General features: G+C 40.8%; 1 protein-coding gene across 1 annotated transcript in view; it reads right to left on the minus strand.

Annotated features, from left to right (window-relative positions):
* EFHC2 (EF-hand domain containing 2) overlaps positions 1 to 8,176 on the minus strand; it is a 197,292-nt gene extending 189,116 nt beyond the window's left edge. The window contains exon 1 of the mRNA XM_077988768.1: positions 7,834 to 8,176. Within this exon, the coding sequence (XP_077844894.1) occupies positions 7,834 to 7,875 (42 nt within the window). The 5' untranslated portion in view covers positions 7,876 to 8,176. The remainder of the gene's footprint in view (positions 1 to 7,833) is intronic.
* Between the last annotated feature and the right edge of the window lie 7,986 nt (positions 8,177 to 16,162).

Below are 16,162 nucleotides of genomic sequence, written 5' to 3' on the forward strand. Positions count from 1 at the left end.
AACTCATGTTATATTTTATCCTTAAATATATGTACATATTTTTTAACCTTGCTTTAAGAGAATGAAAATTCAAGCCATAGACTGGAACAAAATACTTACAGACTATATATTCAATAATAGACTTGCATCTAACTTGTATCCAGAATATATTAAAAATGACTTTCAAAACTCATCAGTAAGGAAACACCCCAATTAAAAATGAGTAGAAGACACGAACAGACATTTCACCAAAGGGGATATACAGATGGGAAATAGGCACATAAAAAGATGTTCAACATCATAGCCATTAGGGAAATAAAAATTAAAATCAAGAGGAGATATCAGGCAAGGTGCGATGGCTCAGGCCTGTAATCCCAGCACTTTGGGAGGCCAAGGCAGATGGATCACCTGAGGTCAGGAGTTCAAGACCAGCCTGGCCAAATGGTGAAACCCTGTCTCTACCAAAAATACAAAAATTAGCCGGGCGTGGTGGCACACGCCTGTAATCCCAGCTACTCAGGAGGCTGAGGCAGGAGAATCGCTTGAACCTGGGAGGCAGAGGGTTGCAGTGAGCCAAGATCGCACCACTATACTCTAGCATGGGTGACAAAGTGAGACTCAGTCTCAAAAAAAAGGAGATACCACTATACACCTATTAAAATGGCTAAAATCCAAAACATTGGCAATACCAGTTGCTTACAAGGATTTGGAATAACAGAAATTCTCAATCATTGCTGGTGGGAATGCAAAATGGTAATTTCTTATAAAGATAAACACACACCTACCATATGGCCAGTTCAAAATTTACATGAAAGGAAGTATCCTGCCATTCACAGGAAAGCAATGACCATTTTGCTATAATTTTCAACTTCTTATACATGCAAGCAAAGCTTTCCTTGTTTAACAGGTATCGAAAAGAAGGCCAGAAATCTTCTCGTTCCAGCTGAAAATGAAATTGATGTGCGCTTATTTCAAGTTTGACCCGGAATTATTCATGTGGCAAAATATAAACATAGATTTCAGAGTGGAGAGGTAAATTTTATTATTTATTTTTAGCTTTTAAAAAATAACTCTTATGTACATACAGGTCTATAAAGAAATCAAGATTATAGTTTTGTAACTGCCTATATTTAAGCCCAATCATGTCAGTCAGTAAAAGAACTTAATTTTTAAGTCTTGTATAAAATTGTATCTTAGGTTATATTTTTACTCATAATGCTTTGTCATATGTTTTAGTAGCTTTATTATGTAACATTGTCAATACATTTTCATGTTGAAAACAGCATTAATTACAATGAGTTTACAACCTTTATTTAAATTAAATCATCTCAGCCTACTTTTTGAAAAAGTAAATTCCATCTTCGATATAAACAGAAATAATCTTGAATTATTTAACATGTTTACATTATGCTGACTGAAAAGTTTTTTGAATGGATGAAAAGGAAAGAAATGTAAGCTAAGTTTAACTACCTGTTTTGGGTGTTTTTTTTTCCCCTCAAAAAAGCTGGTGAAAAGTCCTTTTCAGTTTTTAACAGGGGAGAAAACCACTCTTGTCCATACCATATACCATATATCATTCCTCAATAGCACCCTCTAGAATAGAAACTATAGAGAACTTTTAGGCCTACCTGGGTAAGGTAAAAAGGAAAAATAAATCAAGTAGGAAATTTTACCCATAAAACAACCTGAAGTTTCCTCTATTACATTCCCACTTGCTTTAAGGTTGATACCCTTTGTGAGAAAGGGAAAGAGAAGGTAAATAAGTTGGCTGAAATCAAGAGATTCACAGAAAACTACCATTTTTTACTTTAAAAAGATAATTATTGGATTGTTATAGCTACAATATTCTCATTCCAGTTGAAAATGAAATTGATGTGTGCTTATTTCAAGTTTAACCCAGACTTATTTACAGGAATTTATTTATTTCACATAAATTTGGAACTGGCCATATGGCAGGTGTTTAACTTTATGAGAAATTACCATTTCGCATTCCCGCCAGTAATGAGTGAGAATTCCTGTTATTCCAAATCCATGTGAGCAATTAGTATTGTGTTTTGGATTTTAGCCATTTTAATAGGTATACAGTGGTATCTCATCTTGATTTTTATTTTTATTTCCCTAATAGCTATAATGTTGAACATCTTGTTATGTAATTATATATTTATTATCACAGATTGTGCTAATGTACCATGGACTATAGATATAGGTTTTATGCAGGAGTTCTCTAAGACCTGAAAATCATTTCAAAGACTCCTCCAGGGTAAAAAGATTGAGATTTGAGGTGATGAAAATGTTTTGAAACTAGTTAGAGGTGTTAGTTGTTGCACAACAGTGTGAATGTACTAAGTACCACTGAATTGTATAATTTTAAATAGTTAGTGGTTAATTTCATGTTACATGAAATTTACCTCAAAACATTTTTAAAAATATATTGAGAAAGGCTGACAAGGCTCTTTGAAGGGTGAGAGATGAGATCTGACCTTGAAAGAAGCTGAAGATCTAAATTTAAATCAGAATTGCCCAGTCTGGACAATAGAGTAAGACCGCATCTCTACCAATAATAATTTTAAAAATTAGCTGGGTATGGTGGTGCATGCCTGTAGTCTCAGCTACTGTGGCAACAGAGGTGGGAAAATGTCTTGAGCCCGGGAGGTTGAGCCTGCATGCAGTGAACTGTGAGCTGTGATCTTGCCACTGCACCCCAGCCTGGGAGAAAGCGCAAGACCCTATCGCAAAAAAAAAAAAAAAAAAAAAAGATGGAGGTGGTTCAAATGAGAATGTTTTTCAAACACTGATTGCACAACCACAGTAACAGGCATATTTCAGTGCAGGCCAGTTCACATACATACACAAGCACACACAGGAAAGACAAAAAAGTCCGTGAAACACTTAACTCTTGTCAAGCATAATACACTCTAATTCTTTATTCTATCCCACTCTCTTCTTTTTCTTTCTTCCTTTTCAAAAACAAAACAAAACAAAACAAAACAAAAACCAAATGCTGGTCATGATTCATTACATTCTTCTTATTATTTTTTTAATTGCTGTGAATTCAAATATGTTTTCTTTCTTCTTAAGGAGGACTTTGCTTCACTACAAATTAGATGGTGGGCTATTTACAGCAAACCCTCCTAAGATGGTGTCAAGGTAGCTTCATTAAAAGCAGAAAGAGCGGCCGGGCACAGTGGTTCATGCCTGTAATCCCAGCACTTTGGGAGGCTGAGGAGGGTGGATCACCTGAGGTCAGGAGTTCGAGACCAGCCTGATCAACATGGTAAAACCCCAACTCTACTAAAAATACAAAAATTAGCCAGGCATGGTGGCACACGCCTGTAATCCCAGCTACTCAGGAGGCTGAGGCAGGAGAATCGCTTGAACCTGGGAGGCAGAGGTTGCAGTGAGCCGAGATGGCACCATTGCGCTCCAGCCTGGGCAACAGAGCGAGACTCCGTCTCAAAAAAAAAAAAAGCAGAAAGAGTGAACTCCTCATCATTCATTAGAGACACTCAGGATCAGGATGGGCCACACAATCATCTGTCCAAAATACTGTAGAAAGGATTTTTGGCTTTGGCTGGAAATGTCCCTTTTAATTTTAATATTTTCAATTTTAATAATATGCCCAAGATTCTCTTGCTCAATACAAGTTCAGCATGGAAATTGTCGGAAAAAAGATACAGTGTATCTGGAATTTAGTTGTGATATTTCCCTAAGGTTTTCAACTTATATCAAAATAATTCTAATGTCATCAAAGGTACAAATGTTCATATTTTAGAAGGCACAATACTTCTTATATTTCAGAGAGAGAAATATAGGTTGCATATCATCTAGCCGTGGACAGAAATCAATCTATTGCTTATGACTGCCCACTGGCAGCTAAGTAAGGGGCACATAAGTTCCTTTTCAATTTATATGGAAAAGCAATAAAAGTTAGCTGTGTTATAATTTTAAATCCAAACAGCCAAGTAATTATGCTATCTACAGGAGGCCAAGGTTTTTCACTCGGTAATTTAATTCAGCAAGCGGGGGGGGGGGGGGGGGGATTAAAAGGCGAGATATGGCTTTACTGACTTTCTGACCATTCTATGCCAGAGAACATCCAATCTTTTAACTAAGTACAAGTTTTCAAAATATTAATTTGTGGGAAACACATAGTACATTTAGTACCAAGGCTAGTGTAACAATTTTTTAAATGCAGTCACCTAATTTTGGCACATACTAGGATACTCAAGAAATAAATAGATACTGATTTGTTGAATGACAGACAGTCCAAGGTACTGTCATTCTCTATTACACATGCACATACACACACGCACACACACCCACTCCCATTGTTCTCAGGCACAAAGTAAATAAATGTTTTAAATACTCGTGAGTCTAGAAATAGACCCACACGTAGATGGATGTTTGATTTTTGACAAAGTGGCTCTGCAGAGATGTGGACAAAGAGTGATCTTTTCCAAAAATTATTCATCAAAAACATCATTAAGAGAGGGAAAAGGCCAACCACAGACAAGAAAATATCCAAAATTTATATATATAAGTTCCACAAATCACTAAGAAATAGGCAAACAACCCAGTAAAAATTAGACAAGAGATAAGTAGGTGCTACATAAAAAAGTAATGACCAATAAATGGTCATACAAATAAAGCCAGTCACCGTGGCTCACACCTGTAATCCCAGCACTTCGGGAGGCTGAGGCAGGCAGATCGCCTGAGGTCAGGAGTTCAAGACCAGCCTGGCCAACGTGGTGAAACTGTGTCTCTACTAAAAAATTAAAAAAAAAAAAAAAAAAATTAGCCAGGCGTGATGGCGCATGCCTGTAATCCCAGCTACTCGGGAGGCTGAGGCAGGAGAATCGCTTGAAACTGGGAGGCGGAGGTTGCAGTGAGCCGAGATTGCACCATTGCACTCCAGCCTGGGCAACAGAGCAACAATCTGTCTAAAAAAAAAAAAGTAGTGACCAATAAATGGTCATACAAATGACCAATAAATGTGTAAAACATGCTCAATTTCATTAGGAATCAGGAAGTACAGATTGTAACTGCAAAGAGTTGCTATACCCACCAACCAAAAAATCTAAAATTTAAAAGACTAACAATACCTAGTGTTAGAATGTGGAGCAACAGGAACATAAAATGTTGGTGGGAATTTAAGTAGTATAATCACTTTGACAGCATCCACTAAAGCTGAACATATGAATACTGCATGATCTAGCAATCCTACCAAAAGACACGAACAAAAATAGTCACAGTAAAACTATTCTTAACAACCCCAAACAAGCCAAATATTTATCAAGAGTAAAATGTATATATAAATGATGTGAAAATCATACAATGCAATACTACAGAGTAATAAAAATGTACAAACTACCTCTACAGACAGCCACATGGACAAATCTAACGAACATACTGTTGAGCTAAAAAAGCCAGTCACAAAAGAATAAACACCAAACATTTCCATTGATAAAAGGTTCAAAGGCAAGCAAAACCTAATTATAGTGATAGGAGCCAGAACAGTGGTTACATTTGGAGAGCAGGGAAGGCGTAATGAACAGAAAGGTTCATAGGTAGAGTTGTTACATAAAATACAAGATGCTCAGTTAAATTTGGTAAACAATAATCCTTTCCCATAAACAGGTTCCATGCGATATTTAAGATGTGTATTTTTATTTGCTAAATCTAGCAGCCCCAGTCAAGGGTGGTATTTTTGGAGAACAGGTAATATTTTATTTTATTTTTTTTTTTTTGAGACAGGGTCTGGCTCTGTTGCCCAGGTTGGAGTGCAGTGATGCAATCATAGCTCACTGCAGCCTCAACCTCCCAGGCTCAAGTGATTCTCCTACCTCAGCCTCCTGAGTAGCTGGGACTACAGGCATGTGCCACCATGCTTGGCTAATGTTTTCAATTTTTTGTAGAGACGAGTTCTTACTATATTGCCCAGGCTGGTCCCCAACTCCTGGGCTCAAGGGATCCTCCCACCTCTGCCTCCCAAAGTGCTGGGATTACAGGCGTGAGCCACCGTGCCCAGCCCCCATATTTAATTTCTTGATGTTCATTTTGTGATCATCCATTGTGCATCTTTCTGTATATGTGTTGTACTTCATGATCTTAAAAGTTTTTTAAAAAGCAAAAATACACTCAGAACCTTGCAGATTTATAAATATCTCATCCATCCACTGTTTTTCCTTCCCATCCTTAATCACTGCACGTGAGAGCTATGATACTTCTGCAGGAGGCAGGCATTGGTAATCAGAGTGTTGCTGGGCAAAAAGCTGTAGGCTTTACTTTCGTTTTTTATTAAAATTACTTTTACACAGCATGCTTCTTTACTTCTGGAATCTGTTTTCATGTCCCGTCTCTCAGGGACCTTTCTTATTTGCGTGGCTGGCTTAAACTTACCAAAGGACAATGCTATGCTGGAAGGCCAGCCTCTACCCATCAACCAAGAAATGCACAAATCAGTGTTCAAAGTTGGACTGACCAGACATGTGGGGGTCAGAATTCAATGACCTGAAGCTACAAAGAAAACTGGTACTTTAGGGCCAACAACTTAGATACAGACACTGTTTGGAAACTATAAAGTCAAGTACTTCAATCTGCTGCCTGCTTTCTAAAGTTATCAAAGGTTTACACAATTGCTTTGAGTGGCTCCATCTAATTCCCTCCCATCTAATTGGGAATTAGCTTTTCCTGCAGACACAGATGGCTGACCCAAGTGAAGAGTAGTAACCAGTATAAACAAAAGCCTGAATCATTTTCCTTCTGTCGTTTAAATGAGGTGCTATTTATTGTCAAAAGTTCTTTCATGCTCAGGGCTTTTTGTGTTGTGTTGCTTTGTTCTGTACGTTCATGTTCTTTTGAAATGAACCCCTCCAGGACAGGCGCGGTGGCTCAGCCTGTAATCCCAGCACTTTGGGAGGCCGAGGCGGGCAGATCACTTGAGGTCAGGAGTTTGAGGCCACCCTGGCTAACATGGTAAAACCCCATCTTTACTAAAAACACAAAAATTAGCCGGGTGTGGTGGCGGGCGCCTGTAATCCCAGCTACTCAGGAGGCTGAGGCAGGAGAATCGCTTGAACCTGGGAGGTGGAGGTTGCAGTGAGCCGAGATCCGGCCACTGCACTCCAGCCTCCAGAGTGAGACTCCGTCTCAAAAAAAAAAAAAAAAAAAAAAAAAAAAAAAAAGAAGAAGAAATGAACCCCTCCCAACCTCCCAATTATAAATAGAGGGGAAAAAAAATCCCTCCAAGTTTGGGTGCCTGTCTCTATAAAGTTTGGGAGTAAACTTTACAGGCTGCCACTCTTATCTGCCACCTACCCCTCTTGATAAGTGCCAAATTTCTTAGATTTGATAATTGAAATGGTATCTTTTTTCACACAGGATACGGGGGATAATGATTAGGCTTCTGGGCTGTGGAGACAAGGTTGTTTGAAAGAAACCCAGCTTCACCACTGAGACTGTGTAGCTCTGTGCCTCAGTTTCCTCAATAGTAACTGGGAATAAAAACTACCTAATTCAAAGGGTTGTTGGGACACTGGATGCTGCATAAGGTGATTAAAGCGCAGCGCCTGGCACACATTAAACCCGCAATGGTTATCGTCACTATTATTTGTTACCTTTGAGGGTCCTGTCACCTATAAGGGGTCTATATATATGTTTCTAAATTAGGAAAAACATTCAGATGCAGTTGGAGAGATGGGAGAAGGAGCCTATTAAGTTTGGTCCAAGTTGCCACCAACCCAGGGCAGCAGCATCGGGTCTCCAGGAGAGTCCGCGGAAGTGGCCACGCCACGACCCTGCCTGGACCCCAGACTCCAGCCGGGAGCTGTGACCTCGGACGCCCTTCCTACTCACGTTGCGGTTGAAGCTGTTGCCCGGCAGCAGAGGCAGGGCCATGGCGCTCAGCGTCCGAAAATCGAGAGTCCCAGAAGAGAGGGCCCGGCAGGCAGCGGCCGCCTCCCGGCCGCGTTGTTTGGCCCCCACGTTGCCTGGAGACTGGAAGCGGCGTCACTGAGGGAGGAGGGGCGGGGGGGGTGGGGAGAAGAATTGTGGGGGGGCGGGGGGCACCTCCGCGGCGCGCGCCTCCTCCTCCGCCCCAGTTCCCCTCGTCCCGCTTCATCCCCGCACACACTCAGACAGGTCCTGGTCTCCTGAGGAGTCTCCTGTCTGCACACGCAGTGTGCACACACAAAGATTGACTGTTCCCTGCCCCCGCCGCTTTCTGGTTTAACCCCTTTATAGAACTCAAAGCCTTTCTTGTACTTTGCTTTTCCAATTCTTGTCGCCAACAGTTTTTTGCTATGTGGTTCAAACACACAGCAAAGTACAGAAAATAATATGACGCCCGTGTGCTCACTGAGATGTTACACAAGTTGATGTTTTCCTATGTTGCATAGACTTCAGCTTTTATTTTGTAATTAAAACGTTCAAGATGACTCTAAAGCCACATATACCCCTAACGAAAACGCGTTGTAATGGTAACCACCGCCTTCAGTTTTTCCTCTGGATATTTTTATATTTGTTGTTTGTTTGTTTGTTTTTGTTTTGAGACAAGGTCTCACTATGTTGCCCAGGCCGATCTCGAACTCCTGGGCTCAAGCAGCCCTCCCGCCTCTGCCTCCCAAAGTGCTGGGATTACAGGTATGAGCCACCGTGTCCGGCCCATTTTTGTATTTGAACTAAACGTTTGTAAGGTCCAATCAGGGGTGGCCAGGGGCAGAGTCAGGTGTCACAAAACGCAAGCCCTGTCACTCCATCGTACACCCCAAGATAGCCAGGAACCTCCTCTCCCAACATCTACCTCTAATCCCTCCCTGAAGCCCTAAAGGTTGGACTCGATACTCTCTCTCAGTGAGCACCTCGTCTATTTCAGCTGCGATCCCATTATTTCTTGTCTGGTTTTCTTCTTTAAAAAGAAAAACACACAAAAAAACTAACTGATCTTGCCTCCAGAGCCGTCGTTTTTATAATTCATGATGCAACTGTTACTCTTCTGCTTCAATAATCTAGCCTTCCCGCCGCCTTCAGAAGGCGGTGAAACTCCTTATAGCCTGGTCTGAAGACCCTTTGTCAGGGGGCACCTACCAATGCCCTCCATCCCTTTCTTTGCCCTCTCCTCCATCTACTCCAGCTCTGAGAAACCACTGGCAGTTTCCAAATCAGGCTCTGCGGTTTCTCCTCTGGGGCTTTTGCAAATAACACTATCGTCTAGAAACACCCTTCCTTCCTATCTTTCACCTAAGTAACCTCTTCTTGTCTTTCAGGACTTGATTCAGCGTGGGAGTGGGGCATGGAAGGTATTGTCATTTCTTCAGTATATTCTTTCACCTTCTTCCTGCCACCTCCATCTGTATTTGGTGTCTATTCTGATCGTGGCTTTCATCCTACTACATTGTAATCACCTGTTTACTTGACATTTCTTTAAATGCCCCCAAATTCCTCCAGGGCAGGGACTGTATCTCCTTTTATATTCATCAACAATATCCATTATTGTTTCTGTGTTTATAAATTTTACATTCTAAATTTCTGCTACTTGCTTTTTTTTGCCTAAGATTCTGTTATTGAGGCCGAGTGCGGTGGCTCATGCCTGTAATCCCAGCACTTTGGGAGGCCAAGGCAGGCGGACCAAGAGGTCAGGAGTTCGAGACCAGCCTGGCCAACATAGTGAAACTCCATTTCTACTAAAAATACAAAAATTAGCTGGGTGTGGTGGCACATGCCTGTAAATCCCAGCTACTTGGGAGGCTGAGGCAGGAGAATTGCTTGAACCAGGGAGGCTGAGGTTGCAGTGAGCTGAGATTGCTCCACTGCACTCCAGCCTGGGTAACAGAGCAAGACTCTGTCTTGAAAATAATAATAATAATAAAATTCTGTTATTGAGATTTCTACACATTAACACATGTAGAGTTCATTAATTTTATTTTATTTTATTTTATTTTTTATTTTTTTTTTTGAGACGGAGTCTCGCTCTGTCGCCCAGGCTGGAGTGCAGTGGCCGGATCTCAGCTCACTGCAAGCTCCGCCTCCCGGGTTCGGGCCATTCTCCTGTCTCAGCCTCCTGAGTAGCTGGGGCTACAGGCGCCCGCCACCTCGCCCGGCTAGTTTTTTGTATTTTTTTAGTAGAGACGGGGTTTCACCGTGTTAGCCAGGATGGTCTCGATCTCCTGACCTAGTGATCCGCCCGTCTCGGCCTCCCAAAGTGCTGGGATTACAGGCTTGAGCCACCGCGCCCGGCCGAGTTCATTAATTTTAAATGCATTGTATGATTATACCACAAATTGTTTAACTATCTGCTCTCATCTGTTGATGACAATTAAATTGTTTCCAATTTTCCACTAGTTACCAACAATGCTGCAGTGAGCAACTCTGCCTGTTCCTTTGGCAATAATCTAGGGCACATACTGAAAGATGGAATTACATACATATCTGAGTGCATGCCTTCAGTTTTACTAGATTTTGCTAGACGATCTCCAGATAGATAAACCAATTAAGAAAATCCCCTTCCCTGTTCATCCTTTCAACAATAGGTATTACCAAATTATATAATTTTGGATAATCATCTGAATAAGTGTGAATGGTATACTATTGTTATTTTAATTTGTTTCTCCCTAATTCCTAGTACAGTTCGTTATGTTTTCCCATGCTTGTTACTTTCTCCTGTGACTCAGCTATTCACATCCTTTGCTTATTTTTCTCTTCCGTCATTTGTAGTTTTTTTTTTTTAGATAGATAGATAGATAGATAGATAGATAGATAGATAGATAGATAGATAGATAGATAATCTGGATACTAATCCGAGGCATAGCAAATATTTTCTCATTGTTGTTTGTCTTTTAACTTCAATATAGAGTTCTTTATTGTACATAAATTTGTTATTTTATTTTACTCAAATATATCATTCTTTCAGTTATGGTTGGTGGGTTTTTTGGTTTATTTTACTTTTTATTTTTTGAGACGGAATCTCACTCTGTCACCTAGACTGGAGTACAATGGTGTGATCTAGGCTCACCGCAACCTCCGCCTCCTAGGTTCAAGTGATTCTCCTGCCTCAACCTCCTGAGTAGCTGGGATTATAGGCATGCACCACCACACCTGGCTAATTTTTGTATTTTTAGTAGAGACGGGGTTTCACCTTGTTGGCCAGGCTGGTCTCGAACTCCTGGCCTCAAGTGATCTGCCCACCTTGGCCTCCCAAAGTGCTGGGATTACAGGCATGAGCCACTGCACCTGGCCTGTTTGGTGTCTTATATGTGAATTCAAAAATCTTTTACTGCTCCAAAAGAACAGTTATTCTCCTACATGTTCTTGCAAACATTTTCAAAATTCCTTGTTGCTTTTTAAATTGAAATAATTTCAAGCTAGTAAGAAGTTGCAAGAACAGTCCAAATAACTCTCATTTATCCTTTCCCCAGATTTCCCAATTGTTTTATATTTTACCACATTCATTTTGTCATTTTCCCCATATATAGTTTTTTACATTTTAAAGTAAGTTGCAGATATCATGCCCCTTGATTCCTAAACACTTCAGTGTGTATTTCCTAAGAATAAGGACAGTCTCTTATATAACTGAAGTACAATAATTAAAATCAGAAATTTAATATTAATACAATACTGTTTTCTTTTTTCTGAGACAAAGTCTCACAATGTTGCCCAGGCTAGAGTGCAGTGGCATGATCATGGCTCACTGCAGCCTCCACCTCCTGAGCTCAAGTGATCCTCCCACTTCAGTCTCCCAAGTAGTTGGGACTACAGGCATGTGCCACCGTGCCCAGCTATTTTAATTTTTTTTTTTTATTTTTTGTAGACATGGGGTCTCATTATGTTGCCCAGCCTGGCCTCAAACTCCTGACCTCAAGCAATCCACCCATCTCGGCCTTATAATACTATTTTCTTTTTATTTTATTTTATTTTTTATTTATTTATTATTATTATTATACTTTAAGTTCTAGGGTACATGTGCATAATGTGCAGGTTTGTTACATATGTTTTTTTTTTTTTTTTTTTTTTTTTTTCTGAGACGGCCGCTCTGTCACTGGGGCTGGAGTACAGTGGCCGGATCTCAGCTCACTGCAAGCTCCGCCTCCCGGGTTTACGCCATTCTCCTGCCTCAGCCTCCCGAGTAGCTGGGACTACAGGCGCCCGCCACCTCGCCTGGCTAGCTTTTTGTATTTTTTAGTAGAGACGGGGTTTCACCGTGTTAGCCAGGATGGTCTCGATCTCCTGACCTTGTAATCCGCCTGTCTCGGCCTCCCAAAGGGCTGGGATTACAGGCTTGAGCCACCGCGCCTGGCCTAATACTATTTTCTAATCTAAAATACTTATTCAAATTTTGCAATTGTCCCAATAATTTTTTTTTTTTTTTTTTTTTTGGAGACAGGGCCGCGCTTTATCACCCAGGTGCAATTACGACTCACTGCAGTCTCCATCTCTTGGGCTCAAGCGATCCTCCCACCTCAGCCTCCCTAGTAGTTGGGAATACAGGAACACACCACCATGCCCAGCTAATTTTTTTTTCTTTGTTGAGACAAGGGTCTCACTATGTTGCTCAGACTGGTCTCAAACTCCTGGCTCCAAGCAATCTTCCTGTCTTGGCCTCCCAAAGTGCTGGGATTACAGGCATGAGCCACCACATCTGGCCCATAATGTCCTTTTTTAGCAAAAAGAAAAATAATTTGTTTTGACCCAGAATCTGATGCAACATCACACATGGCATTTGGTTGTCATGTCTCTTGGTTGTCATGTCTCTTTATTCTCCTTTAATTAGGAACAGTTCTTCCATCTTTCTTCATCTCTTGTGACCTTGATATTTTTGAAAAGGATAGGTCATGGCTAGGTGTGGTGGCTCACGCCTGCAATCCCAGCACTTTGGGAGGCCGAGGCGGGTGGATCACTTGAGGCCAGGACTTCGAGACTAGCCTGGCCAACATGGTGAAACACCATCTCTACTGAAATACAAAAATTACCTGGGCGTAATTTAATCCCAGCCTATTCAGGAAGCCGAGGCAGGAGAATTGCTTAAACCTGGGAGGCACAGGTTGCAGTGAGCCAAGATCATGCCATTGCACTCCAGCCTGGGCAACAGATTGAGACTCCGTCTCAAGAAAAAAAAAAAAAAAAGAAAGAAAGAAAAGAAAGAAAAGAAAGAAAGAAAGAAAGAGAGAGAGAGAGAAAGAAAGAAAAGAAAAGGATAGGCCAGATATTTGGTAGAAAGTTCTTCAATTTAGGTGTGACTGATGTTTCCTCACGAGGAGATTCAGTTTATGGCTTTTGGACAAGAACGTCACAGGACTGTTGTGTCCTAGTTCATCAAAGGAACAGGTCCATAATGTGCATTTTTACCATCAATGATGAGGTTCACTTTGATCATTGGGTTAAGGTGAAGTGTGCCAAGCTTCTGTCTACAGCTACAAAGATGAAGATATAGATATACATAGAAATAGATATATTAAAAGTCATGAGTTTATACTAATACCTCCAATTCCAATCAACAGAGTACCTACTGGTATTCCCCTTTCTGCACTGGTGACGCTCTGCTCAAGCTGTAAGAAATCTCATTCCAATTATCCTCAAAATATAGTTGGCCCTTGAACAACACAGGCTTGAACTGCATTGGTCCACTTATACGCAGACTTTTAAAATTATTCTTGGAGCAGACAGCCCTTTCTCTGCTGTGCTGATGATTGCAACCTTGCCATGTAAAAATAAAATAAAATAAATTATTGGTGGGAAGCAAAACCCACATATACAGAGGGCTGACTTTTGTATACATAGGTTCTGCAAGGCCAACCACGGCACTTGAGTGTTCAAGGATTTTGGTATACTCGGGGGTCCTGGAACCCATCCCCCGTGTACACTGAGGGGCAACTGTATTTACTTATTTGCTCTATACTACAAGACCCTGAAAGCAGCTTCAGAACACCTAACTCATATCTCTGTAAAACAAAAGACAAACCTACTAATTAGAGTTCAATCTTTGTTTGCAGTGTTTTTCTTTGGTCTTAATGTACACAGTCAAAATACTAGGCTCAAAAATTACTTAGGCTTTTGCCCCCTTCCCTGTTTAGAATGCTTATGTTATTCATTTACAAAACAGTTTGGTCTGTTCACGCCTATTCATATTCCACATTATGTCTGTTTTTGTTTTTGTTTTTGTTTTGAAACAGAGTCTTGCTCTGTCGCCAGGCTGGAGTGCAGTGGCGCAATCTCGGCTCACTGCAACATCCATCCCCTGGGTTCAAGCAATTCTCCTGCCTCAGCCTCCCAACTAGCTGGGACTACAGGTGCCTGCCACCAAGCCCAGCTAATTTTTGTATTTTTAGTAGAGACGGGGTTTCACCATGTTGGTCAGGATGGTCTCGATCTCTTGACTTCGTGATCTGCCTGCCTCAGCCTCCCAGTGTGTTGGGATTACAAGAGTGAGCCACCGCGCCCGGCCTATTTCTTCTTTGTCTTATTTTGTATAAATGTGTTTCTCTCTTTGTAGTTTGATTAATTTAGCTAGTGGTTTACATATTTTCTTACTTTTTTCAAAGAACCAGAATTTTTCTTTATTAATTTGACCCACTGTTTTCTATTCTTAACCTTTACTGTTTTTCTGCTTTTACTTTTATTGTTTTCTTCCTTATGCTTTCTTTTGACTCATTTGTTGTTCTTTTTCTCACTTTTTAAGCTGATATTGTAAAATTAAATAATTCAAACTTAAAGCTGTTGGAACTTTAAATTACCCTGAGCCTTGAGAGGATTTTAACTATGCAACCTGGGTGACAAGGCATGCTGTTGCAACTTCTGCCTTTTTTTCTCTTTTTCCTGTAAATAATTAAGACCAAATAGCTCCAAAGATAAGAATCCCTGACTCAAGTCACTACGCCTCCTCACAGAGTAATAAAGTAATCTTCATTGGAATGTAGCAATCTGTAACCAATCAAATCACTGTGGCGCATGTGCACTGGTCTTGTATGGAAAACGTAATCCTGCTGGATCGTCTCTGTCTCTGCCTATATAATTGAAACTTTAACTTCTCCATTTTAAAACCACTGACCCCATTCGTTTGGAGTCCATGCTTTCCCAGTGGCCATCCTCAAGCTTTGTGCTTGGATAACCTCTACACTTAATCATATTTTCTGAATCTCTCTCTCTTTCTTTCTTTTTTTTTGAGACAGGATCTTGCTCTATTGCTCAGGCCAGAGTGCAGTGGCACGATCTCTGCTTACTGCAACCTCCACCTCCCGGGTTCAAGCAATTCTTCTGCCTCAGCCTCCCGAGTAGTAGGGATTACAGGCGCCCATCACCACGCCTAGCTAATTTTTGTGTTTTTAGTAGAGACAGGGTTTCACCATATTGGCCAGGCTGGTCTCGAACTCCTGAATTCAAGTGATCCACCCACCTCAGCCTCCCAAAGTGCTGGAATTACAGGTGTAAGCCACCGTGCCCTGCCTGAATATCATTATTTAAAGTTGACAATATAATTCACTCATTTTCATCCATTTTTTATCGATATAAGTGTTTACGGCTATAAATTTTCCTATAATCTCTACTTTAAACATATCCAGTATCCTGATATGTAGTGTTTTCATTACTTGCTTTTTGTTGTTGTTGTTTATTTGTTTGCTTTTTAGATATTCTGTGATTTTGGCTTGTATTTTCCCTTTCACCCAAGAGTTGTTTAATAGAAAATGTTAACAGTTTCTAGTTGGAAAAGATTTGGGGGGGAAGCTTTTATTTTGTTCTTAGTTTTATTGCACTTTGATAAGATTTGTTTTAATATTTCTTTTCTCTTTCTTTCTTTCTTTCTTTCTTTTTTTTTTTTTTTGAGATGGACTCTCGCTTTGTCGCCCAGGCTGGAGTGCAGTGGCGAGATCTCAGCTCACTGCAAGCTCCACCTCCTGGGTTCAAGCAATTCGCCCACCTCAGTCCCCCAAATAGCTGGGACTACAGGCGCATACCACTATGTGTCAGGCCTCTGAGCCCAAGCTAAGCCATCATATCCCCTGTGACCTGCACGAATGCATCCAGATGGCCTGAAGCAACTGAAGATCCACAAAATAAGTGAAAATAGCCTTAACTGATGACATTCCACCATTGTGATTTATTTCTGCCCCAACCTAACTGATCAATGTACTTTGTAATCTCCCCCACCCTTAAGAAGCTTCTTTGTAATTCTCCCACCCTTGAGAATGTACTTTGT

Source organism: Macaca mulatta, chromosome X (genome assembly GCF_049350105.2).
Source record: "Macaca mulatta isolate MMU2019108-1 chromosome X, T2T-MMU8v2.0, whole genome shotgun sequence".
Lineage (NCBI taxonomy): Eukaryota > Metazoa > Chordata > Mammalia > Primates > Cercopithecidae > Macaca > Macaca mulatta.